The sequence below is a fragment of the Lampris incognitus genome, chromosome 2 (genome assembly GCF_029633865.1).
Source record: "Lampris incognitus isolate fLamInc1 chromosome 2, fLamInc1.hap2, whole genome shotgun sequence".
In the NCBI taxonomy this organism is placed as follows: Eukaryota; Metazoa; Chordata; class Actinopteri; order Lampriformes; family Lampridae; genus Lampris; species Lampris incognitus.
The window spans coordinates 93992778-94016970 of NC_079212.1; the positions used below are offsets into that span (position 1 = coordinate 93992778).

The 24193-nt window shown below is 43.9% G+C and overlaps 2 protein-coding genes and 1 long non-coding RNA gene across 4 annotated transcripts; 2 read left to right on the plus strand and 1 right to left on the minus strand.

The window, feature by feature from the left end:
• Positions 1 to 885: 885 nt before the first annotated feature.
• Positions 886 to 20482, minus strand: rrp9 (ribosomal RNA processing 9, U3 small nucleolar RNA binding protein). Of its 2 annotated transcripts, none has more exons than XM_056273593.1 (15): positions 20305 to 20482; positions 19976 to 20067; positions 19748 to 19860; positions 19556 to 19623; positions 19183 to 19224; positions 18954 to 19080; positions 18676 to 18800; positions 18406 to 18498; positions 18182 to 18282; positions 17957 to 18091; positions 11486 to 11548; positions 11224 to 11369; positions 9412 to 9491; positions 4185 to 4258; positions 886 to 1035 (listed from the first exon to the last, which is right to left on the minus strand). In XM_056273593.1, exons 1-15 carry the CDS (start codon positions 20386 to 20388, stop codon positions 933 to 935), a joined length of 1446 nt encoding a protein of 481 aa, XP_056129568.1. In that variant the 5' UTR covers positions 20389 to 20482; the 3' UTR covers positions 886 to 932. The 2 variants fall into 2 exon arrangements, with proteins under 2 accessions (XP_056129568.1, XP_056129567.1); XM_056273592.1 differs by having other exon boundaries at positions 11212 to 11369.
• Positions 8668 to 18175, plus strand: LOC130107153 (uncharacterized). The gene is made up of 3 exons (XR_008809800.1): positions 8668 to 8904; positions 9377 to 9559; positions 17903 to 18175. It is a non-coding gene; the product is annotated as an uncharacterized LOC130107153 (long non-coding RNA).
• A 278-nt stretch (positions 20483 to 20760) lies between the features above and the next one.
• LOC130108065 (uncharacterized) lies at positions 20761 to 24193 on the plus strand. Its single transcript, XM_056274905.1, has 6 exons — positions 20761 to 21027; positions 21343 to 21528; positions 21634 to 21790; positions 22051 to 22217; positions 23099 to 23327; positions 23419 to 24193. Exons 2-6 carry the CDS (start codon positions 21373 to 21375, stop codon positions 23574 to 23576), a joined length of 867 nt encoding a protein of 288 aa, XP_056130880.1. The 5' UTR covers positions 20761 to 21027; positions 21343 to 21372; the 3' UTR covers positions 23577 to 24193.

Here is a 24193-nt window from a genome sequence, read left to right on the forward strand (position 1 = left end):
AAGAGGGGTTGCTGACAAGTCATCACTAGGATGAGGTGTTCACAGGTTGCATTATGAATCCTCACATTCCTACATATTTGCTTTAAGTTGCGAACTCGAATGAATTATGCATCTCCGCAGTTGCAGTGGGGGGGGGGGCAGGTTTCAGAGACCGGCAAGTTATTTTTTACGAGTATGCACAAATAAACCCGTCTTGTGTGACCTGATGATATTGTCCACACAGCTAAACATCATATACAAGTGTCTATACATTACGCCCACACCCATCCTTCTTGTACCAGAAAGTAAAGGTTATTTTTCCTCCGCATAAGGTACCATTAAATTATTTCCCATTATCTCACTGCACCACTTATAGTTGACACGTTAACTGAAGGCTTATGTGTTTGGAGTATCTGCACAAACACACAATCCTAGTCAAGCATTTCCAGTGTGAAAAGGATACTCGCACAATTCTCGAGACCGCAGCTACCATATGTGCTTTGAAATGCCACAAAACATGATCGCAAATCGTAATTAGCATTCGCGCCTTGTGACAAGTTCACCGATGGTTCATCTTTCAGCCGTGGCTTCGTGTGGGCTCAGTAACAAAGGCACCGCCACATGCAGCCACGCTGGCACAGATCCACGGCTCGGTACGAGACGGACCTGGTCAAGGTCGGTGTGCGAACCTCGCGTCATTCATTCAGGAGGCCAGTTTTCACTTGACAGCTGCATTGCTGGAACACAATGCTGCGACTAAACACCCATTAGCCGGCGGCTTACAAGCTGTGGGACGAAATCACCTCACACAGATATTCATTCAAACAGAGAAAAAATCTATAAACTGCGTTTCCCTGCCTTGTGAAGGTGGCCGGTGGGATGGAAAGAATGGAAACGCCACCGTTTCAAGGAATTTTATTTACAAAAGAAAATACGTAAACATCGTACATACACTACTCTGCTATGTTTGGCTCTTCTTGCTGCGGACTTTGTCTTTTCAGGGGAATGATATAAAGCCCGTTCTTCGCCTCTTTTAGCCTCCACCATCGGCCCAGCCTTGCAGAGAGAAAGAAAAGAGACAGCGTCAAAAATGTACACACACACACACACACACACCACTTTAAATATTGATACTTCTATAATCCAAGGCTGAGCTAAAATGAGGGTAGTGCTTCATTATTTTGATTGTCAAAAGGAGGGCTCTAAAAGAATTTCAGATGGGGAAAATTGAAGAAACAAAAATAGAAACGCCGACTTCACCGGGGAAACACTTAAACACAGGCTCTTGGTAACAACAACAGCACAACACCTGCAGCACTAATGTCTAAACAATGGTGCGAGGAATTCATTATTGCAGATTTATTCAACGCCGGTACGATTGTGAATCGCTGACTGCATCCCAGTGGGCGTTCTCCCCCACACCAGGCTGAGCCACGGCGTGCCGTTTTGAAATATCTGCTCGCTGTGATGATTCCCTGTACATTCACAACCCAGGGTAAGTAATGAGCACGGAAACTGCTCCATCCGGTCCGCCTTAATGCCCGCTTCCCTGCTGTACTTGTTACATATTCACTGGTTTAAACACAAACCCTCGTCCTCCGACATGCGTTTGATGCAACGATTAACAGCGTGTTACAGTTAAACTTAACCAAAGCACCCCCCAGCTCCTGGGACCTGTGGTAAAAGTAGGCACCAGGAATTGGGAATACTGCCCGTTTGGGTAATGTATAAAAACTGCACTTTTAAGAGGCTGTTGTTTAGAGTCATAAGCTTTCAGCTAACGATATCTACAGCTCATCTCTTTAAATTCATTTTTATTAATTACTGGTCCAATGACGGCTTAACCAATTTAACTCTTTCCATCCATGTTTGGTAATTTCACCGATACAAGAATGACTACTCGATGTGGATCGCAAGTACACAAAAAAAAAAAAAAGCTACATATCTATCTATCTGTATATATATATATATATATATATATATATATATATATATATATATATATATATATATATATATATATATATTAAGTGTACATATGTTTTTGGAACAAGTGAAATAAAAAAAATCTGCCATAAGGAGGAGCTAATTTCACCTTTATGGCAAATGCAAATCAACATACTTTGGAAACCCTCTTGCCGCTGTTTGATTTGAGAAAACGCCCTGAACACGTTAAATCAAATTTAAAAATGAAATCCTCTAATAACATCCAGAAGCCGTTTGTTTACATTTGAAATCTTTGAAACTCTTATTTATTTATTTTTCCGACCACCCCCCCCCCCCTTCTCCCAAATTGTATCCAGCTTATTACCCCACTCTTCCGAGCCGTCCCGGTCGCTGCTCCACCCCCTCTGCCGATCCGGGGAGGGCTGCAGACTACCACATGCCTCCTCCCATGCATGTGAAGTCACCAGCTGCTTCTTTTCACCTGACAGTGAGGAGTTTCACCAGGGAGATGTAGCGCATGGGAGGATCACGCTATTCCCCCCAGTTCCCCCTCCCCCTAAACAGATGCCCCGACTGACCAGAGGAGGCGCTAGCGCAGCGACCAGGACACATACTACCTACATCCGGCTTCCCACCCGCAGACACAGCCAACTGTGTCTGTAGGGACACCCGACCAAGCCGGCGGTAACGTGGGGATTCGAACCGGTGAGCCCCGTGTTGGTAGGCAACGGAATTGACCGATACGCTACCCGGACGCCCCAAATTGAGTTTTTATTTTGAGTCACAGTGAGATCTGATGGCTGAGATACTCACAAATCCCCGATTATAGGTAATTAGGTTAATGATAATGCATTCATTAGGGTCAGTAAAGTTTGTTTTTTTAAATTTATTTCTGATTTCTCCCAATTTAGCGGCCAATCGCTCCCTATTTAAGTTCAAACCCCCACCCTTGTACTACATGCATTCACCAACTGCATCTCTCCAGCCGGCAGTCTCAAAGGAGATGCCTCGCCAGTCCCGCGACAAGGTGAATCCAGGCCTCACCACTGCTTTTTCCCCACACACACAGAGACGCATTCATGTGACGAACACAAGATGACTCCACCCCCCTCCCGAAGACAGCGTTGCCAATTATTGCTGCTTCGTTGAGTCCGGCCATAGTCGGATCTGACGAGACAGGGGCGCGAACCCCGGTCCCCAGTGGGCAACTGCATCGACACAAAGCCGACGCTTAGACCGCTACACCAGGGTCAGTAACGTTGCATTTAATTGTTATGCAGTTGCTTACTGTTGGATAAATTTCTGTTTCTTAGGATGCTAAGTGAATTGGGATAGACTGCATCAGAAGCTGGATCCAGGAATATAGCGCACTAATTAGCAATAGTAATTAGTGCATTTACAGAGCGCTTTTCAAGGTACACAAAGACGCTTTACATAAGCTAAAATAAACATAACAGCAACACACCAAAAACATAACACACATTAATCACTCATTAAGCAAGACGAGGGAGAAGACTATTTCAAGGGCAGAAATGGTATTACATCAAATTCAACTGGGATCAGGGTCATTAATGGCCTGAATTAATGACTTAAATGACCCGAGCGGCTCATTGTCTTACATCGTGTTTTGAGATTTGTTTTAACCAGTGTTTTAAAAATTCTTTAATAAGATTATCAAAAAAGCTGTCAATTGCTTCCGTTTATACTTTGTCAATGAGTTAAAAAACTGTATTTCAATTCAGTTTTGACCGTGGGAGTAAAAGTAAACTGCGATGCATTTTGAGACCTTTATGAAAGCAGTGCACGATAAAGCAAGTAGGAAAAGAATATCTCAGGATGAAACGCTTTCTGTACATTCAAAGACTTGATCTAAAAAAATAATATATATATATATATATATATATATATATATATATTACTGACAGATTCTGATGTTAATTACTGGCAACAAAAAAAAAAAAAAAAAAAAGAAAGAAAAAAAACTGCCTAGCCCATTTTGTAATTTTTTTCCATGTAGAAGAAACTAAATTTAGAAAAAAAAATTGTAATAATATAAATGCAATACGGAGCAAGCACATTACACATATAACTTGGGCTGTGCCATCTCTAGTATGACTGTATATGAAAATGGATTAACACTGCCATCTACTGGGCCCACGCAATCATTGGACTCTGGTGTACTTCAGTGTACAATGTCAATCATGAGCTAACCTCAAAATACAAAACACATTCACACCCACGAACACAACTCCAGTTACCTGTGCTCTTGTCCCACTCCTGCCACCAGGAAGTTGCCAGAGTTTGAAAACTTCAGGCTGTTGATGAATCCCGTCTGGAAGAGAGGCGGAAGGAGAGAGGAAAAAAAAAAAGTCAAACAAACAGAAGGCTTCAGGCATCTAACAGGTAAACCCCATTCTGGTCGACAAGTACATCAGACAGTCCTGAACTCAAACATAGCACAGGTTACTAATAATACATTTTATGTATACATCGCTTTTCAAAATACTCAAAGACGCTTTACATATGTAAAAATTAAAACATAAAAACAGCCACCAAAAGCATAAAACACAAAATCTATCACCCATTAAAAGCAATTCCGAAGAGGTAAGTTTTGATTAATGATTTGAATATGGACAGATCGGTGCAGTCTCTGATGTGTTTGAGGAGGGAGTTCCAGAGTATGGGGCAGCTATGCAGAAGGCTCTATCACCCCAGGTCCGGTGCTTGGTCCTGTGTGGTGGAGACAGGAGGTTGACATCGGAGGAGCTAAGGCTGCGGGAAGGAGTATGGTAGTGGTCAGTGAGGTCGGAGGGGGCCTGGTTATGAAGGGCTTTGTGAGTGAGGAGAAGGACTTTGAACTGGATCTGTTGTGGGACAGGGAGCCAGTGGAGATTCTGGAGGATAGGGGTGACGTGGTCAAGGGAGTGGGAGTGGGTGAGCAGATGTGCAGTGGAGTTCTGGATGTACTGTAGTTTGTTTAGGACTTTGGATGATGAGCTATAGTAGCCAATTCTGGATGTGAAGAAGGTTTGGATCAAGGTTTCAGCAACAGAGAAAGAGTGATGGGTGGAGACGGGCTGTTTTTTTTAGGTGGAAATGAGTAGTTCTGGTGACTTGATTGATGCGGTGTCAAGAAAGAGGTTGTTGTTGAAGATTATGACAAAGTTGCGGATGTGTGGAGGGTGACAGAGTGGAGTTATTGGTGATAAGGCAGAAGTGGGTGGTTTTGGTAAGGGATTTGGGACCAATGATGATCATGTCAGATTGATCACAATTTAGTTTGAAGAAATTGGCTTGCATCCATGATTTGATTTCAGTGAGGTAGTTGGTCAGATTCCAGTAAGTTGTAGCAGTGATGGATTTAATGGAGATTTAGAGCTGGACGTCATCGGCATAACAGTGGATGTGGAGACCATGATGACGTATGATGTTACCAAGGGGGAGCATGTAGAGGATGAACAGGGGAGGACCAAGCACTGAACCCTTGGAGAAGCCTTGGGACAGAGGAATGGTGAAGGAGGTACAGTTGTTGATGCTGATGAACTGTTGTCTGTTTGTGAGCTGTGACTTTAGCCAGGAGAGAGCAGTACTGGTGATGTTAAGGGAGGATTCATGGTGGGAGAAAAGAATGGTGTGGTTGATGGTGTCAAAAGCTGCAGTGAGGTCAAGGAGGAGGAGAACGCTGAGGTGGGCAGAGTCAGCGGAGAGGAGGAGGTTGTTAGTGACTTTAAGGAGAGCTGTTTCTGTGCTGTGCTGAGCGGAAACCAGGTTTAAATGGTTCAAACAGGTCGCTGGAGATGAGGTGAGCGTTGAGTTGGGAAGCAACAACACATTCCAGTATTTTTGACAGAAAGGGGAGATTGGAGATAGGCTGGAAATTGTTTATGATATCAGGGTTGAGTCCAGTTTTTTTGAGGGTGGGGGTGACAGCAGCCAGTTTAATTGTATGAGGATTAAACTAGAGCTGAAGGAGGAGTTAATGATTTCTGTGATCAGTGAGGAGATAGTCCTTAAAAAGATTCGTTGGGATTGAATCCAGAACACAAATGGAGCTTGTCATTCCTACTATTAGGTTGGACAGCTCCTTTGGGGACACATGGGAGAACTTTGACAGGGGCTGAGTGGCTGAACGGCGGGGAAGACAGGTGGGGAGGTTGAGAGGGCGGTGGAGGTAGTCAGGTTGCTGTATCAATTATAGTTTGGAAAAATGAAAGGAAAGAGTTGCAATTGTTAACTGTGAAGGAACTGGAGGAATTGTCAGTGGATTTGAGAAGTTTGTTTATCGTGGAAAAGAGCCTTGGGGTTGGTGGAGCCAGAGTATATGAGGTGTTGAGGGGTAGGTGGACTGGGCTGTGATGAGAATGTCTTCGTATTGTTGAAGGTTGTCTGTGTAGGCTTGGAAATGCACTGTTAAACCACTTTTCTTGCAGAGTCTTTTAAGCTGGCGCTTACAGGATTGAGTTTGATGGAGTTCAGGAGTATACCAGGTAGCCGATTGTGTACCATTTTGGTTTTAATGGGGGCCAGCTGATCAAGACAGGAGGAAAGTGAGTCATTATAATAATTGACAAGATCGGAGGCATTATCAGACAGTGGGGGAGGGGAAGCAGATATTTTAATGGCAAGAGAGGCAGAAAGAGCTGAGGGGGAAAGAGATTTGAGATTTCTGAAGGATATTATGCTCTTAACTTTTGGGATGGGGATAGGGATGTCAGTGTCCATGGTGACTGCCAAGTGGTTAGAAATACTGAGGTTAAGACTAGAGTTTAAGTATTGTGAGACCAGTAGAGCACTCCAAATCCAGGATGCGGCCACGGCTGTGAGTTGGGGAAGTTGATGTCTTGTGTGAAGTTGAAGCATTGTAGCAGTTCCAAAAATTGTATGGCAAATTTAAAATCCGTGTCATCAATGTGGATATGGTAATCACCCAGGAGGAGAACGGAAGATGAGATGGCACATAGCTGCGCCAGAAAATCAGAGGAAAAAAGAGAAAGGAGGGGTTTGGCTGGGGGGGGGGATAATGGCAGTGACCAAGGGAATGAGACCAGAGAGTTTGAAGGCAAGGTGTTCGAAAGAATGAAAGAAGAAGAAGAAGGGAGGGAAAAAAAGCCACTTTATTATGTCATTGTACAGGTTAAAATGAAATTTGTTCTCTGCATTTAACCCATCCTATTGCATAGGAGCAGTGGGCAGCTGCAGCACCCGGGGACCAGCTCCAGTTCTTCTTTCTGTTGCCTTGGTCCGGGGCACAGACAGGAGTATGTACCCTAATATGCATGTCTTTTTGATGGTGGGAGGAAACTCGAGCACCCGGAGGAAACCCATGCAGACACAGGGAGAACATGCAAACTCCACAGAGAAAGGACCTGGGATGGCCTGGGGTTCAAACCAGGGGCCTTCTTTCTGTGAGGCAACAGTGCTAACCACTGGGCCACTGTGCCATGAATGACAGGAATGGAAATGGTGGTTGTTTTAATGCCCTTCCTGTAAACAGCAGCAACACCACCTTCCCACCCCTCAAAACAAGGTTTATCAGTGTTATGCGAATCCTGTGGGTGTGATCTGCTTTAGTGAGGGATAGTCCAGGGGCTTATGCCAGGTTTCAGTGAGGCAGAAGAAATTGAGGTTTTTGTTATTGAGTAAACTTGTGTTGAGCAAAACCAGTTTCAAATGACATTGCTTTATGATGGGTTGTGAAGACTGAGGAAGGAGACAGAGATTGGACTGATTCACGTGTCATTTGTTGTGGTAACGGTGAGGGTATTGATGTCCGTTGGGAATGCAGTCAGAAATGGGAAGAGGTAGAACAGCAGTGTGATCATACCACAAGGGGGAGCTGGCGTGAACAAAGGATATGACAATCATTGTTGTGGGCAAAGGGGAAGAAGAGGATTCAGGAAGGCATGTGTGTGACGTAAATAATCACGTGTGGAGGACAGAACAGCGTGCTGCAAATTAGCAGCAAGCATGCGACTACCTAGCGTGTTCAAGTGAAGACTGTCTCTTCTATATGGAGAGGAGCGCTCCCAGAATAGGTTAAAGTTTTTAATAAAACTAATGTTGTGAGCTATACTCACAGACTGGAGCTAGGTACTACAGCTGAGAATCCTGCCAAAACGCCCTACACCGCAACCCAGTGTGAAAACTGAGCCAGAAATAAAAGTGTTTTTTCCACGACTGTTGAGGAGCTCGAACTGCTGACGGGCAGTGTCATTGGAGCCGACGTGGACCATTACTTTCATTATTGTGGGAAATGAATCAGGAATTCCTGAGAGTTTCTCCTAGATATCAGGGACAGTGGCTCCAGGAAAACAGCGCGTGACCGCATTTACGAAACGAATGTTTTGGACTATGGAGTCACCAACGATTAAGGGAATGGGGGAAAGAGAGGAATGGGAGACTGATTGACAGTGCTGCCAGGGACAGTCTTGGGAGGGGATGAATGTTGTTGGCCTGAAGAAGCGGCATTGGGACTGGAAGTAACAAACCTGTCCTAACACTGGGGAGGACGGTGCAGGGGTCCCATGCAAGAGGACCCACAGTGGCAGTTGCAGGTGGGTCGGCCACAGCAGCAGCAGGAGTAGTCCCAGCTGGAGCAGGGATCGGTTCGACGTGGGAAGGGGTAACACCGGCCATGGGAACAGCATTGGCCACGGAGTCATCAACAGGGTGAGCCAAGGCATCAGCCAGTAGTATGGTAAAATGACATGAGAAGTTTATGGGTGGAGGCGAGGCAGCTTAGGGTTGTTCCATCTTGCCACGTCTGACTACCACCTCTGACCCAGTAGCCTGTGTGCTGGGAGTGGAGCAGGAGGAGGGCCGACAACAAGACGATGGATCCCAGAGGATGGTGTCGGAGAAGGCTGAGTTCATAACTGAAATTGTATTGGATTGTGAGGCTGCAGTGTCAATAAAATCAGATAAAAGAGAGCCATTTTTTTGCAGCTCATCCAAGAGCCATCGGATATCAGCTTTAAGGTAAGTAATGTAATTTGTCGTTTTTAGGCAGTCATCGCAAGTTGTTATTTTTAGGCAGTCATCACAAGGCCTAGTAATATTTAACCGGTTGATAGATGATCACAGAAAAGAAAGTAGAAGTTAGCCGTTAGCTCCGTCAGCTGAAGGTTGAGTCCCCATGGTTATCACCAGGAGTGCAGTAAGTCAGTGCAGTAATCAATGATCGGGTAAAAATCCATAAAATAGGCAAACCATAAAATCAAATTCAAAGGTCTCACAGTCATTAAAAGTTTGTTAGAGGTTGTTAAAAGCTAAGAAGTAGGTTGAGCCACAAACGAAAAAAACGCAGAGGGTCTAATAAAATCCCCCTCTGGATCACATAGACTCCCCAGATCTTCAGCGAGACAATATTGTGTTAAATATTCAAGCAGTCTGTATTTAGTTCAAGAAACCTGGCTCAATCTGTTAAGACTTCTTTCTTTCCATAAACAAGCAAACAAAAGAGGAAAGAAGCAAATCTGAGCTTACCACTGGCACAGTGAAAAGCCGTTCCAGTCCACGGAAACCACGGCCACACTTCCACAGCTGTACAGTAGAGTTACCAGAACCTGCGAAGATGACACCAGCGTCAGAGACAGGATGACCAGATGCAAAAAGTTCAAACGCAGGACAAACGGTAAGTCAATGTGGGACAGATTTATGATGTTCACTCATGGGTTACCAAAGCAAAAGTGTAAAACTCTGAAATAATTCATGTTGGACTTAAAACCACCATGAAGACTTTTTCACTGGTTATTTATCAACATCAGTTGAATTTTGATGCCTTTATATGACCGACATAAGCAACCGAGACCATCAGCAAGACGTGTCGCTATTTAAATGATTCCAAATGCTGGTCTCCACGTCAGATCCCCCACGAAATCTGAAGCCATTTACGGCACACAGACTGGATACACAGCGACAGTCAGAGACACATTACCATATCGTTGTCTAGTTTGCAAACAGCAGTTTCCCCAAAACACCACGACATTCTCAGAACAAATGCACCACCAGAGGGGTGGGGGGGATGTAGACAATGAGGTTGTGCTGTCGTGAAGCACTACTGCTTTTATCCAGTGTCGCACTAAGTCAACAAAAATTTAAAACTCACCATAGCAGCTGTAATAAAACACACATACACTGATGAGTCAAAACATGACCACTCACAGGTGAACCGAATAACGATCATCTCCAAACAAGGGCACATGTCAAGTTCTGGGTAGATTAGATGGTAAGTAAACAATCAGTTCTCGTAGTCAACGTGTTGGATGCAGGAGAAGTGGGCAGGAGTAAAAGACCTGAGCGACTGACAAGGACCAAATTGTTATGGACAGACGACTAGGTCACAACATCTCTAAAACAACAAGGCTTGTGGGTTGCTCCTGTTCAGCAGTGTTGAGCACCTATCGACAGTGGTCCGAGGAGGTACAAACCACAAACTGGTGACAGGATGTTGGGTGCTCAAGATTCATCGATGTGCGAGGGCAACAAAGGCTATCCCATCTGGTCCGAACCGACAGAAGTTCTACTGTGGCTCAAGTCACAGAGAATTCCAATGATGGTTGGAGAAGGAATGTGTCACAAAACACAGTGCACCGCACCCTGCTGTGTAAGGGGTTGCATAGCCGCAGACCGGTCAGAGTGCCCATGATGACCCTTGTCTACTGTCGAAAGCACCTACAATGGGCACGTGAGCACTGAAACTGCAGCAGAGGAAGAGGTTGCCTGGTCCGATGAATCCTGTTTTCTTTTCGGTCACATAAATGGCCGTGCATGTGTGTGCTGTTTACCTGGTGAAGTGATGGCCCCAGGATGCACTGTGGGGAGATGACATGCCTACGGAGGGGGAGTGTGATGCTCTGGGCAATGTTCTGCTGGGAAACCCTGGGTCCGGCCACTCACGTGGACATCAATTTGACATGTGCCACCTACCTAAACATCATTGCAAACCAGGTACACCCCTTCATGAAAATAGTATTCCCTTGATAGCAGCAGCCTCTTTCAGCAGGATAATGCACCCTGTCACACGGCACACATTGTTCAGGAATGGTTTGCCCTGGCCTCAAAATTCTCCATATCAATCCGATTGAGCCATCTGTGGGATGAGCTGGGCTGACAAATCTAATCCATGGTGACTCTAACTCGCAATTTGAAAAAATTGCGAGAAAAAATGCTGTGCGGGGCAACGTAATGCGAGACGTGTGGTCACCCTGGTTGGTGCTGTCTGTGTAAATACATTAGTGTTAATGTGAATGCCTGCTTTGAGTAGCTGGTGAAGAGGACTCTCACAGCCAGAGGCACCTGAGGCGATGGTGTCGGAGTTCTGAAGCCCTGCGACCGAGGTGATCCAGTGAGGCTGCTCCATCCCAGCATTGCCATGACAACCATGGGCCATTTTCACCGTGGTCAAGGGCTTCTTCTTGTTTACACTCCAGACAGACACAGAGCTGCAAGCAGGCAGGAAAATGGGCACAAAAGAGGACCGTGAATGAAACGATACAGGGGTTGCTCCCTGTAAAACTGGCAGTTGACAAAATAATACACTCCCAAACAGATGTCTTACCCATCGTCGGCTCCTGTTACCATATGCTCCTCGTTGATCAGCTGGATGCAGTCAATTGAACCCCTGGTTGAGGAAAATATAAGCAGTTACAAGAGAGGACAGACCAGTTGTCGGATAAAGATGGCTGTACTAGTCAACCTGTATTCTCTTGATAAGGTGTGAATGATAAAGCGTGGACATGCACACAGCATGACAATAGAGGCCACAGAGGAAAATGATGAGGTTAAATTTTCAGATTATATTCATACTGAGAACCGGAGCCAATAACCAAGGGGCTCATTCCAGTTTATGCGCCTTTCACACATGCAGTCTTTCCCTGAAATGTTCAGGGACGCTTCCTGTATGGGGTTCTGTGTGAGTGGGAGCAGGGATCGAAATTGAGGGAAATCTCTACCGCTAAATTCTCACCTCAAGATCATGTAACATTTCAGGGAAAATGCCGGTAAGGCTGTGTTGTGAAAGAAAGCAGTGACATTGTAGGGAAGCCCATGTAAAGGGTTACACCCATCTGACAAAAGATGCTTTCATATGGAGTAAGCGACTCCGCTGATGATGTATTTTAATTTGAATCTGCAACGGTTGCGTTGCCTCGCTGATGATAGGATAGTTGCAATATAGTGATGGGCAAAGCAGTTTTTTTCAGTGTACTGCATCATTAGAATCAGTTCATTAAAGATTCATTCAAAGATTTGTTCGCCTATTCGTTCAGTGCTTGACCGGCACGCCAACAGCATAGTCCCACTCACTGAACTGAAACATGGCCGAACGTTCGGTTCAGCTCGCTAGCTAGTGAACTGTGAATGGTCGTTTGCGAAGGATAAGCCAGTGAGCTGAGAATTTAGTTGGATAAAGATAATGTTTGCAAACTGAAAGCTACTATAATAAAGTCATACCCTATTATGTACAGCACATATATTTTTGCGACACATATTACATATTTGGTACTCCTTCCTACTGCATGTGTGTGTGTGTGTGTGTGTGTACGCACACGAGCAGCACTGCATGCAATCACGTTAACATTCACCTATGCATATAATATAAATCTAGATAATGTCATATATCTGGAGTGCAGTCCAACCAAGACCAATATTGTTGAATCATTGCAAAGGATCATCAAAAGGTCGGACCCTTTAGTCGACTGGGGCGGATTCCCGACTGCCCCCCGCATTCACTACATTGGTAGCGAATACAATTCGGGTACATTGCCCAAATGTTAGCAACTCGAATCAGCGGTGTATTTGCTGTGTAGAACACACCCCGTTCCTCCTGCGAACGACTGACTTGAATCACTCACCGAGTGTATCCCTGCACGTTCGCTCACAACTGACAGAGCTCGACTGAACTGACTGAGAATGAACGGATCATTTCAAGAAGTGATTCAGTTCAGTTTGTTCACCCACAAGATTCATTCTTTTGAACGAATTGTTCACGAACAACACAACACTACAAGTTCTTTTTTTCCCCACAACTGGCTGGAAACTGGACAGATTCATAAGTAAAGGAGCTTCTCTCAGTCCGCACAGAGGATGAAATTGATAATTGAAAACTGCCTTATCTATTCCGGCACTACCATGGCATGTGTGAAAAGGCACAAGACAGAAATGTTCCTGAATGTGTGAATAGTGAGAATCACTACTGGTGCCTGAAAGGTTATCCCAGTAATTTACTGGGAACTATGTTTGAAAGACGCTTTAGACAGTGGGTATCTTGGGGTATTCACACAGAGACTAGTGTTTGCTTCTACAAAGCAAAGCAGACATTGTAAAACAACCTCGGTAAGCACAGTTGTTCATCTTTAAGGATTTATTGTTACTAAATAATTGTGTTACAGCACTAAGGTAATAACACCTTTACCAGGAAAACACCATTACATTTAGTTTTGTGGCAATTCTGGACGTCAGAACAGTCCACGTCTGCTGGTTTTGAAGTCGATACCACATGAGATTATTAAGTATTCCTGGCAACATGTAGCTTTCTTCTCAAACTTAACTAGGGCTGAGAGTGCTGCATTCAGTATCATTAAGAGCTACATATTCAGAAAATATTTGTTGGTTGACTTTGTGACAAAGTGGGTGAGAAAACACCATTTGTCCCATCAACCTTAATCATTTCCAGGTGTTTGCTTTCCCTGTTCAGTGGTGCAGCCTAAACTCAGGTGCTGCTGATCAGCTCCACGGGAGGATTTAAGCAGTAGCTTTGGAGCTGTTAGTGGGCTGTAGCTGTGCGCATGTGCTGTTAATTTAAGTTCTATTACGATGAGTCAACTGTTAATTTGTTTCCTTTGCACATATTTTTTGTTGCTTCACATGTAGCTACATCCTGTAAATAAATCACGCTGGTTGAATGGAAACAGTTCTGAGTCTGCCTCTGACATTTTAGCCACTCCGGCTAGGCTTCCCCACATTTGGTGGCAGTGGTGGCCGGTAAGAGGCAGTGAAGGAAGTGCCAACCGGAGAGAGGAGACTTCAGGCAGCTGATGTGCCTAGGGTTCACGGTGTCCTTGACCAGCAAGGGGCAACAGTCAACAGCCAGATCGACCAGGCTGCGCTGAACTGCCCAGTCTTTGGTGACACCTGGTGCGGAAGCAGTCTGACAGGGGTGCCAGGATGGAACAGGAAGGCAAGCAGCAGGAGCAGAGGCCGAATAGAGTCCAGCAGCAGTGTACCCAGCTTCAGCAGGGGGTACAGCAGGACCATCAGGAGCATCCACAGCTGTTGGAAGGTGCAGCAACCATCTCTAACTCCTCCGCTGAGCTCAAGGCAGTAGACTGACAACCAGGCTATTTGGGAGAGGCCTGATGCCCAACCGTTGGGGGCGTCCAGCGGGGAACATTTCAGTCGGGTGAGGTTCCCTGACTGGAGAGGTCCAAGGATTCAGGACGTTACTGACTTCTTGTCCTGTGACTCTGAGAAGTAACGGTCTTAAGAGGCGGGGTGGGTGAGAACACACCATTTGTTCCATCAATCTTAATCATTTCTAGGTGTTGGCTTTCCCTGTCACAGTGGTGCAGCCTAAACTCTGGTGCTGTTGATCAACTCCAAGGGAGTATTTCAGCGGTAGCTTTGGATCTGTTAGTGGGCTGTAGGATGTCAGGGTGTAGATGTGTGCATGTGCTGTTTAAGTTCTATTATTAGTTGAGTTTTGTTCAGTTAAGTCGAGTTAACTGTTAATTCGTTTCCTTTGCACATATTTTTTGTTGTTTCACATGTAGCAACACCCCGTAAATAAATCCTGCTGGTTGAATGGAAACAGTTCTGAGTCTGCCTCTGACATTTTAGCCACTCAGGCTCAGCTTCCCCACAGACTTTTATAATAAGCTAAATTTGAAATGGATACCAATGCCCAAACTTTTGACAGATCTCTTTACTGAGATGAGAATTTTACTACCCAGCACCCCCTCATTATGGGTAACTTTTATCCTATTGTTTTTACCCCAATAATAACTCACTCAAATGTGAAAAATATGCTCAAAATCATGGCCATAAGTGTTGGAAGAAGCATATTTAGAATATCAAAACGTGTTCGTCAAGTGGGGTTACGCCATGTGGTCAGTACATAGTTTTCCATATTAGCGAGGGTTGCTCTAAAGAGTATGTAAACATGGTCAGGACAGTAGTGCTGCAGTGGCCTCTTCGGGTTGAAACTGTCAACCAGGCTGTACCGCTTGCCACATCCCAATCGTAACAGAGTGGAGAAGTGGGTAGTTATATCAGGGGGCCTTAATGGTTCCCGGAATAAAAGAATCCCATTTATCTTTCCTATAGACATGTCCAGTGAGCTGTGTTGAGTATTTCTAACAGTTGGGTGGTCATCGAACTCTCTGTTGAATCAGTATCTGGCTGGGGAAAAAACAAAAGAGAAAAAAACAACCCTGGATTCTTTGGAAAAATAACATCAAATGGTACAAGACTGTATATAAGTAAACTACAAATCCCAGTGTGCATTGCATTTAACAAATATCCAATCGGTTTAAAATTCTGTTGTCCGTGCTGGTGAAGCTTCATAAAATAACTCAGCTGTAATTTTAATAAATTCAACAAGAACTAAGGTGCATTGTTTTGTTCCTGATTGCCACCACTGGTCTGAAATACATCAATGTGCGTTCTAGCCCTTTCATCTTATTCTGTGAAGGAGCAGTGGATTCCCCACTAACAGCTATCAAGGCTCATGGGTACTGTAGATTTTTTTTGTGGATCCCCCCCACCCCTTTTTTTTTTTCTCTCCCAATTTTACTCTTCCGAGCCGTCCCGGTCGCTGTTCCACCCCCTCTGCCGACCCCGGGAGGGCTACAGACTACCACGTGCTTCCTCTGGTACATGTGGAGCTGCCAGCCGTTTCCTTTCACCCGACAGTAAGGAGTTTCGCCAGGGGGACGTAGCACGTGGGAGGATCACGCTATCCCCCCCCCCCCCCCCAAACAGGCGCCCCCCAACGACCAGAGGACGCGGTAGTGCAGCGACCAGGACACATACCCACATCCGGCTTCCCACCTGCAGACACGGCCAATTGTGTCTGTAGGGACACCTGACCAAGGTGGAGGTAACACAGGGATTTGAACCAGAGACTCCCGTGTTGGTAGACAACAGAATAGACTGCCACGCCACCCGGATTCCCATGGGCACTGTAGTTTTTGACATACCAAACAGACTAAAAAACATATTTGGCAAACCTGTGCCACAGCCGGGACTCCCTGGCAGAGAGAGAGAGAGAGACAGCCATATAGATGGCTGATGAGGGCACAATAGCCCATTTATAAAAAAACTTTTAAGACTTAATAGACTAAAAACAAATGTTCATTTAAAGTATTTTCTGTGGGAAGAGGGCTATGTGGTTCAGCGTCCTCACAGTCTCGTGCTCTCTCCCATGCTCTGGTGTGTTCTCATTTGGGGTGTGGAACCAATTTCTCTGTCCTGAGTTAATAAGTCTAACTGAGGATAGGTGGTCCACACCCCACTCTGCCACAATGAGATTTCTCGGGGGGAAAAAAAGGAACCTTTATAACCGATGGCCATTAAATAACCCTATAGTACCGCTTAATCATCCAGGAGACTTCTGTATTTCTGTGCTGAGTATTACTGTGGTAACTACTAAAAGTAAAATTTCTTGTGCACGGAAAGAGAAACACTCTTCTGGGAACCAGTGAATCCACTCAGTTCTCCACTCCTATTTGCAAGGATTTTCCCATCGACACCTGTGAAAAATCCATACCATGACATCAGTATTGGGGTGTGGCAAGTAGTGCAACCTAGTTGAAAATTTCAACCTTATGAGGCCAGGGCAACACTACTTGTCTGTCTGATGTAAGTTTGTGTTTCATTTTTCTTTAATCATGAACAGTCACTGATGGAAAAGATTGTAAAAATTCCATTAGTCTATTTTTACTCATCTTATTTGTTTTCATGTTTAATGATAATATACTCTGTGTTACGTTTATGTATAAGTGGATTACTATGCTTTATGTCAATGCCACAATGGCCTTACTAGAGCTGTGCTTCACCAAAAAAAATAAATAAAAAAAATAATATATATATATATATATATATAAATATAAAGATTTATAGAAATGGCAATTTTTTCATACTGGAACCTCTGATGCACACACTGGGCATACTGAATATTATATTTAAATGTTATCCTACTTTACACAGACAGTAAAACCACTGTCTACCACATAGGCATGTTCTGATAAAGTTTTAACATAAGAGTGATTTTTTTTTTAAACTTTTGCTGTGCAATATTTGCTCCGCTCCAGTGTATCTGCACCCTACTGACAGTAACCCCTTGTCCTAAAGCACAATGAGCGGGCATCAAACACAAAAACATATGGCTCTCATTATAATGAATGAGACGGTCCTAGCCAGTTGCTAGCATCAAAATGCGAGGCGAGCATCTCTTTCCCCATGCACGTTAACAGTGTTTCCCAACCCAGTCCTCAAGGACCCCCTATCCTGCAGATTTTCTTTGCAACCCTGAATAGGTACCTGTTTGCAGTTATTCAACCAATCAGGAATGAATTAGGTCAGATGTTGCACACCTTGCATAATTAAGTGCTATGAGATGATGGGTTGAGTAAGTACAAGCAGGGCTACCTATGCAGGGTTACAATGATAATCTGCAGGATAGGGGGTCCTTGAGGACTGGGTTGGGAAACACCGCATTAACAGGTGCTCCATTTCTATTTTGTAATGCTTGCCTGTTGCTGTGGGGAAAAAAGGCAGTGATCTTGAGCAGATTGGGTAGGGCAACCTCATTGGTCTGCATTTACATTTTGACTTTTGCAGAGATGCTGGTTGCACTGTGACTTAACATTTTGATGCATGAATACAGTTAGGATAAGGTGTAATAGTCATTTTTCTCAAGCCAACAAAGCTGATTCCTTATGCTGATTCTGTTAAAATGAAGTTTCTTATGATTTAGAAAAGACCAAGACAATGAAGCCTATCAACATAACTGACAGAAAGACGAACTCACTCGTGGCCGTGGAACACCAGCTGAGATTCTTCGGCTATCTTCCAAACCCTCACAGTCCCATCCCTGCCTCCTGCAGTCACACAGCACTGACGGCTCAGACTATCCAGTCCAGTGATCACATCCTGATGACCAAACCTAGAGGGATTTACAGGAGAGATGGTGTCACAAGCAACTGCATATACAATATGCAATTACTGCCCTTTGTACTTCTACTCTGTGACTTACAGTGTCTCCACATAGGCATTCTCATCCACATTCCATACTTTGATGGACCGATCATGAGAAGCGCTATAAAGATCATGAGTTCCCTTCCTGAAGGAAAGACCCTGAAACATAAAGGTATTTGATACAATTTACTGAAGGAACTCTGGAATAAATCTAAAAAGCTGCAACTCTTGTTGTATATGGGTATACTTTTTAAATGTGTGAAAGAGCAAGACAGAGCTTACCGACACAGGGCCTTTATGTCCTGTGAATCTATACAGATGTTTACATATTTCTGCCTCCCAGATCATGATCAGTTTATTCATGTCACCGGTAGCCTTAAAAGATAAGAAACAAGTAAACCCATAGGTAACATGTAACAATTTGATACATCAATTCTGTAGGTCTAATTGAACCGTAAACATTGGCCAGCCAGCAAGAGATCATTCTTAAAAATGTATGCATTCAGGTCTTCATAAATTGCAGTTCTCTGGTGCTGTACAAAAACTACTCACCAGGTACTTGCCATCTGATGATATGGCCATGCAAAGAACATGAGCTGTGTGTCCCACATGGCGAGCCTCAGTACCTCTTCTTCCTCCAGCTATTGTGTGCAGTTTCTTACCATTCACAACATCCCCTGAGAAGATAAGAGGTGTAAAATGCATAATTGGACTTGAAATGTCAAAAATCCAACCACTATTTGTGTCAACAGCTTTCTAGTTCCTCAAACTTAAGATAACTGTCAACCATGTTTTGATAATGGACTTACAAAATTTCTGTAAATACTAACATTTAATAACAGAGCAGTCTTTGCCAGCAGAAAAAATATTCTTGTCATCAGGGGAGATGACCACACAGGTAACTGGCAGTTTATGCCCCCTCAATAAGCGTATCTCAGAAGTCTCTGGTGGCAGGAGCTAGAATGCAGAAAAAAAGAGAAATGTTAGTCTTGCCTTTTTAAATTAGAATGGATTAGATGGAAACATAACACATGAATATAAAGGCGGACAGGCACTTACATCTTTGGCAATAAGTCGCTGTAGCTTTCCCTTCTGCTCAAGCTGAAAAAAAAAACAAGTATACAAGATGAACAACATGACAATTATTTATCTTAAACAGACACTCCAAAAAGGACTACATTCATCATATGGACTTGTGACTCTTAACAGACTTTGTACAAATGACTATTTGCGTAATTTCATAATTTCACTTGCAATTACACCAGGATCTCAGTACTACACACTACTGCAGCAGTACTACTACTTCCTCTAAAACGCAGTGTTTCCTATTACTGCGTCTCTTTTGTTCTCAACAGGCATCGTCACACAGCTTTCCGTAAAACGAAGCCAAAAAGCAGACTTGTGACTTGAACAAAAAATAAATTATTCTTACAACTTCATCCTGAAGTCTTCCAGCAACCAGGTCATCCTCAAACGTCTCTTCCTCTGCTTTCTTTTCCTCTGACATAAAGACAATACAAGGGATGTATTTAAAACAATCCAAAACACTCGCTGTTAAATGCAGCTCATCATGGTCTTGCTATGACCAACTATTAAGATGGTGGCCCAAGCCGCAGAGATTTACCTTCCTCTCGCAGTTGTTCAAGGTAAAGTTTAGCTAATCTGAGCTTCTTCTCCTGTGGCGTTTCTTCATACACTTCCTCCTCATCCTCCTGCCTTTTCTTGTGTGATGTAGGGCTGTAAAAGACAAACATCACTTACATTAACTGTTATAATGACTTTAGCCTTCCTTATTTGAGGGAATAGGTTGGCCATTGGCACATGGGAAAAACTAAACACGCCAGGCCTTCACCCCTCTGTCTCGGAGTCACTGGATATCTCCTCGTTGTATCTTGAGTTTAGTTTCTTAACTCGTTTCTTCGTAGTCCCCGAGTCTCCATCGTTCTGAACAAGCATAGAAGAAAGATTGAGAGAAGGATACAAGAAAAGTATATTGACAACAGACACAGTAGAATACAGTTTTGTCAGTGGCCTGAAATTTGTACTATAGACAGGGATTATTAATCATGACAAGTAAATTAGTAAAGCCATTAAATCCATCACCAGTACAACTTAATGACAAGAAAGTCCCATTTAGCTATAGCATTAAGCTAGCTTTCAAGACAAATATGAACCCTATACCTTTCGTTTTGACACTGTTGGTTTGCTTCCCTTTTTGGAAAACTTCGGGTTTTCTTTTTTCTTTATGAAGAAGGAAGAAGACATGGCTGTAGGTTCTTGTCTAAACTATAAAATATAGCGTTGCTCTCTCACTTATCCAGCGTTGAGCAAATCAACATTGGTCCCCACATGTGTACAAGTCAACCAGGCTTGAAATTAATAGGCGGGTCTCTATCGTCACTGCCGATTCTGATTGGATGAATGCCACCCAATGCTGTGCCCCTTCTCATGGATACCGCCGCTTAGCCAAACGCAATTCCCTCAATGGACAAAAGCGTTTAATGCGAATAAGAGCTCAATTCTGATTGGATAGAGAAATTGGGTTCAGTTGAACAGGAAACTAGTGCACAGCCGAAATACTTCCGTCGAATTCAAAGTTTATACAGCCACGTTCCGCACATAATTGGGAAAAAAGAAGAAAATTACACCGCATCTAAAGTCCACGCGTTTGTCAAACGTAATTTAGACGACCAACGGACATGCCGCATTTAACAGACCTCGTGGGAGTGACTATTTCGCGCGTTTTCCCAATTTCCCTGGCAATTAGACCGGGCTCTATGTACTACACACTACTGCAGTAGTACTACTACTTCCTCTACTACGCAGTATTTCCTATTACTGCGCGTCTTTTGTTCCCAGCGCGTATCGCCGCGCAGCTTTCCGCGAAGCGAAGCCCGAGAGCAGGTGAGGAGCGCACGAAGTAGGGGGGGGATGCCGTATCGCCTTTGCTCGATTGCCGTAGAAGCGGGTTATCTGGCGTGCAAGCGGTGCCAGTTTAAAACAAGCCGGTGGCTAGAAGGAGGGACTGATTGGGGAAAGGGGGGGGTGGGTGGTGGTGGTGGTGGAGGAAGGCAATATTTAGTAACTTTTTTTCCACTCAAGCGTGTATTAAAATGTTGTCTGAGGAGGAGGAGGATGAGGAGGAGGAGGAGGGGGGGGGAGTTGACAAGTTTTACCACATGCCATGCAAAAAGTAACATCGTTGGTGTGTTTATACAGCGGAACAACCACCCACCCCCCCACACACACATGCCACCCAAGAGAGCGGCTGAAGGAGCGACAACACAGCAGCCATTTAAAATGATCAAAATCGGAGCGGAGACGCAAGACGTCGGCTGTGACCCCTCGGAGGAAAAGTACCGCTTAGCCGAAGGTCCCAGTTATTCGCCTCTAGCCAACCACGAGGTGAAAGATTTGCCCGCCCGGCTGGCGTTTCGGTTTCTTTGTTTCTTTTCCTGAATGTCTCCGCCGACTGTGAATGATAACCTTTCGACCTGCTAACTTGGACAGGGTGAACACATTGGCTTTGAAGAGGAAAACGACCCGAGTCCCGGGATCAGAACGGACACGATAAGTCTCCTCATGAAAATAGAGCAACTGCAAGCCGAGCTCAAGTATGAACGCAGGTGTAGAGTGCTGGCCGAGAGGGAATTGAGGGAACTCAAAGGTAGGGTAAACGACCGACTTGGGTGTATTGCATGTTTTAAATGGCAACGCACACTAGCGAGATTGTAGGGCTGCCTGAAAATGACAAATCGCATGGCTTGTGCTGACCTTAGCCCTGCCCATTTGGACGAATGTGCTGAAATACTTGCAAACGTGAAAGTTACAGAACTGGAATGTGGAGCATTTATTCAGCTTTCTCAACCATGTCTTTTTTTTTTAAAGTTGTCTGTTTTACCCATGTGTATGTTTTTTCTGTTGCAGAGATGAACAGCCTCATGCTGCAGATGAGACACACGGCACATGAGCTCCGAGTTACTCTGGATCACGTCCAGCATGGGAATGATGGATCGCAGGGCAGTGGGGAAGGAACTGTATCTTTCATTCCAAACCATGAGGCAGAAATGAGAATACCTCATCAAATCTCAGAGGTCAGGCCGCAATGTTTCGAACAGATGCACTGATTTCAGGTCATTGATCGGGTCCCATCAAACTTTTAAAAAAAAAGAAAGTCTGGTAACACTTTCTACGAAGCTTGCATCTGCAACGCCCTATTGGCATCTATAACTCCCTATAAGTGTAGCTATAAGTCATTGTAAGATTCATTCTCACCATGTATACGCCCTCACAACACCTCATAACCACCTTTATGATACACTATGCCAACTAAATGGATTTATGCATTATAAATATGTCATGAGTAGCCTGTTTATCTGTCAAATGTCGTAATGCATCATAGCCAACTTGTTTTGCTGACGTTTTGTAGAGATGCATAATGAGACTTCAGTGCTATTTCACAGTCTTCAGCCATAGCTGTTAGTCGTCGTAATACACAATATAGGAAAGTATGGGCGTTATAGATACAATAGATGCTTATAGGGCGTTATATATGCTTATAGGGCCTTATAGAACATTATGCTTATAGGGCGTTGTAGATGCAAGCTTCATAGAAAGTGTTACCGAAAGTCTTTATTAATCCCAGTGGGGATATTCATTCTTTGCGTTTGACCAGTCCTACTACGATGAGGTGCACTGGGCAGCCACAGGAACATCCAGAATCAACTCCCAGCTTAATTTAAGATGCAGGGTGTTTTCAAATCAGCATTCCTGTTCTAATATTATATAGACAATGCATATTATCCTATGTTCCACCTTGTACTTCCTGATTACCGCCTTATACACCTGAAAGAGAATTTCAGATTTAGCCTGTGGTATGGATCATTTACCATTCATAAGGCTAATGGGTGGCTTTTTTTTTCTTTTTTCATGTCGGTTTTCCTCTATATAATGAACATTTCTATTTTTTTTCCAGGAGGACAGCAACTATCTATATCTGTCAGAGGGTCTGCGTGTCCCCAGGAACCTCTACGAGCGCATCGCAGAGATCACAGACTTCAAAAAATACACTTCAGCACTGTTAATGATGCTTTTTGACAGAGAAACCCTTGCCACACACTCTTTGCAAGGTCGCCGGACCAGCGCCACTGGAGATGATTGCCAAAAGCCACAACTCCCACCGGAAATCTTGAGCAATATTATTGGTATATAGAATAAGCAAAACATCTTTGTGTCTGCAAGCTGTTTGGAGTACACAAATCAGTGATTCAATTTTTGATATTTTTTTTCTTCCAGATCACGTGGGACAGAAGTTTGGAGTGGATAGCAGCCAAATAAAAACTGCGATCCGAACAAAACTGAATAATGAAGACAAACTATTGAAAAAAAGGATGGGAGTGGGATTGGTTAAAGCTGAAAACAATACTGCAGGTTTTGATCAAAGCTCTGGGTAAACATTTACAATTTTTAGATTTAAAACCATCTGATAGAAAACAATGACTATCCTTGATAGTTGTGATGTAAATAAAACTTTTTGTGTTCTGTTAGTCAGTAGCATTCATTCACTGCACAAAGGTATGCCTTGTAGGTTGCCCGTTTTGGTATCAGTATATTTAGTATGTTTGGTAGATAATGACATGTAGCAGGTTTAGTTACCTTGGTACCCAAGTGAGTAGTGAAACATGCAATTTAAATTTTCGAAAATCCTTAAATGACCAAGTAAGTAACTGTTTATCAATCACAGTTTCATTTATTGGGAAAACTGAATATCCATCCTTTGTCAGAAGTTTCCGGTCAGCCAGTCTGTAATTATTGAATCAAGGGGATTCGTTTAACACTGTGTCTGTGCATTTTGTTCACACTTTCACTTTGTTTAATGCAACTGCAAAATATTTTTGGATTATCTGGCCCTCTGTTGCCACGAATACCTGTCACAGCACCTTTTTTTTTTGTTTGATGTAAAATTCATCCCCGAGGGGGAAATTTCCCCGGTTTCCCCTCGGGGGATGGATGAATAAAGTCTTCTGATTCTGATTCTGATGTGTTTTAGTGCCCTAAGGCCCAATAAACT

What these genes read in the sequence shown, in the direction of transcription:
- rrp9 (XM_056273592.1), bottom strand. Translation starts at nt 20,388, where the DNA reads ATGTCTTCTTCCTTCTTCATAAAGAAAAAAGAAAACCCGAAGTTTTCC. An exon ending in AGCGACTTATTGCCAAAGAT is followed by an intron (nt 19,081 to 19,182) that starts GTAAGTGCCTGT and finishes TCTGCATTCTAG; the next exon opens with CTCCTGCCACCAGAGACTTC. An exon ending in AGACTGCTCTGTTATTAAAT is followed by an intron (nt 18,801 to 18,953) that starts GTTAGTATTTAC and finishes TTATCTTCTCAG; the next exon opens with GGGATGTTGTGAATGGTAAG.
- LOC130108065 (XM_056274905.1), top strand. Translation starts at nt 21,373, where the DNA reads ATGCCACCCAAGAGAGCGGCTGAAGGAGCGACAACACAGCAGCCATTT. An exon ending in CGCCTCTAGCCAACCACGAG is followed by an intron (nt 21,529 to 21,633) that starts GTGAAAGATTTG and finishes TAACTTGGACAG; the next exon opens with GGTGAACACATTGGCTTTGA. An exon ending in GGAATTGAGGGAACTCAAAG is followed by an intron (nt 21,791 to 22,050) that starts GTAGGGTAAACG and finishes TTTCTGTTGCAG; the next exon opens with AGATGAACAGCCTCATGCTG.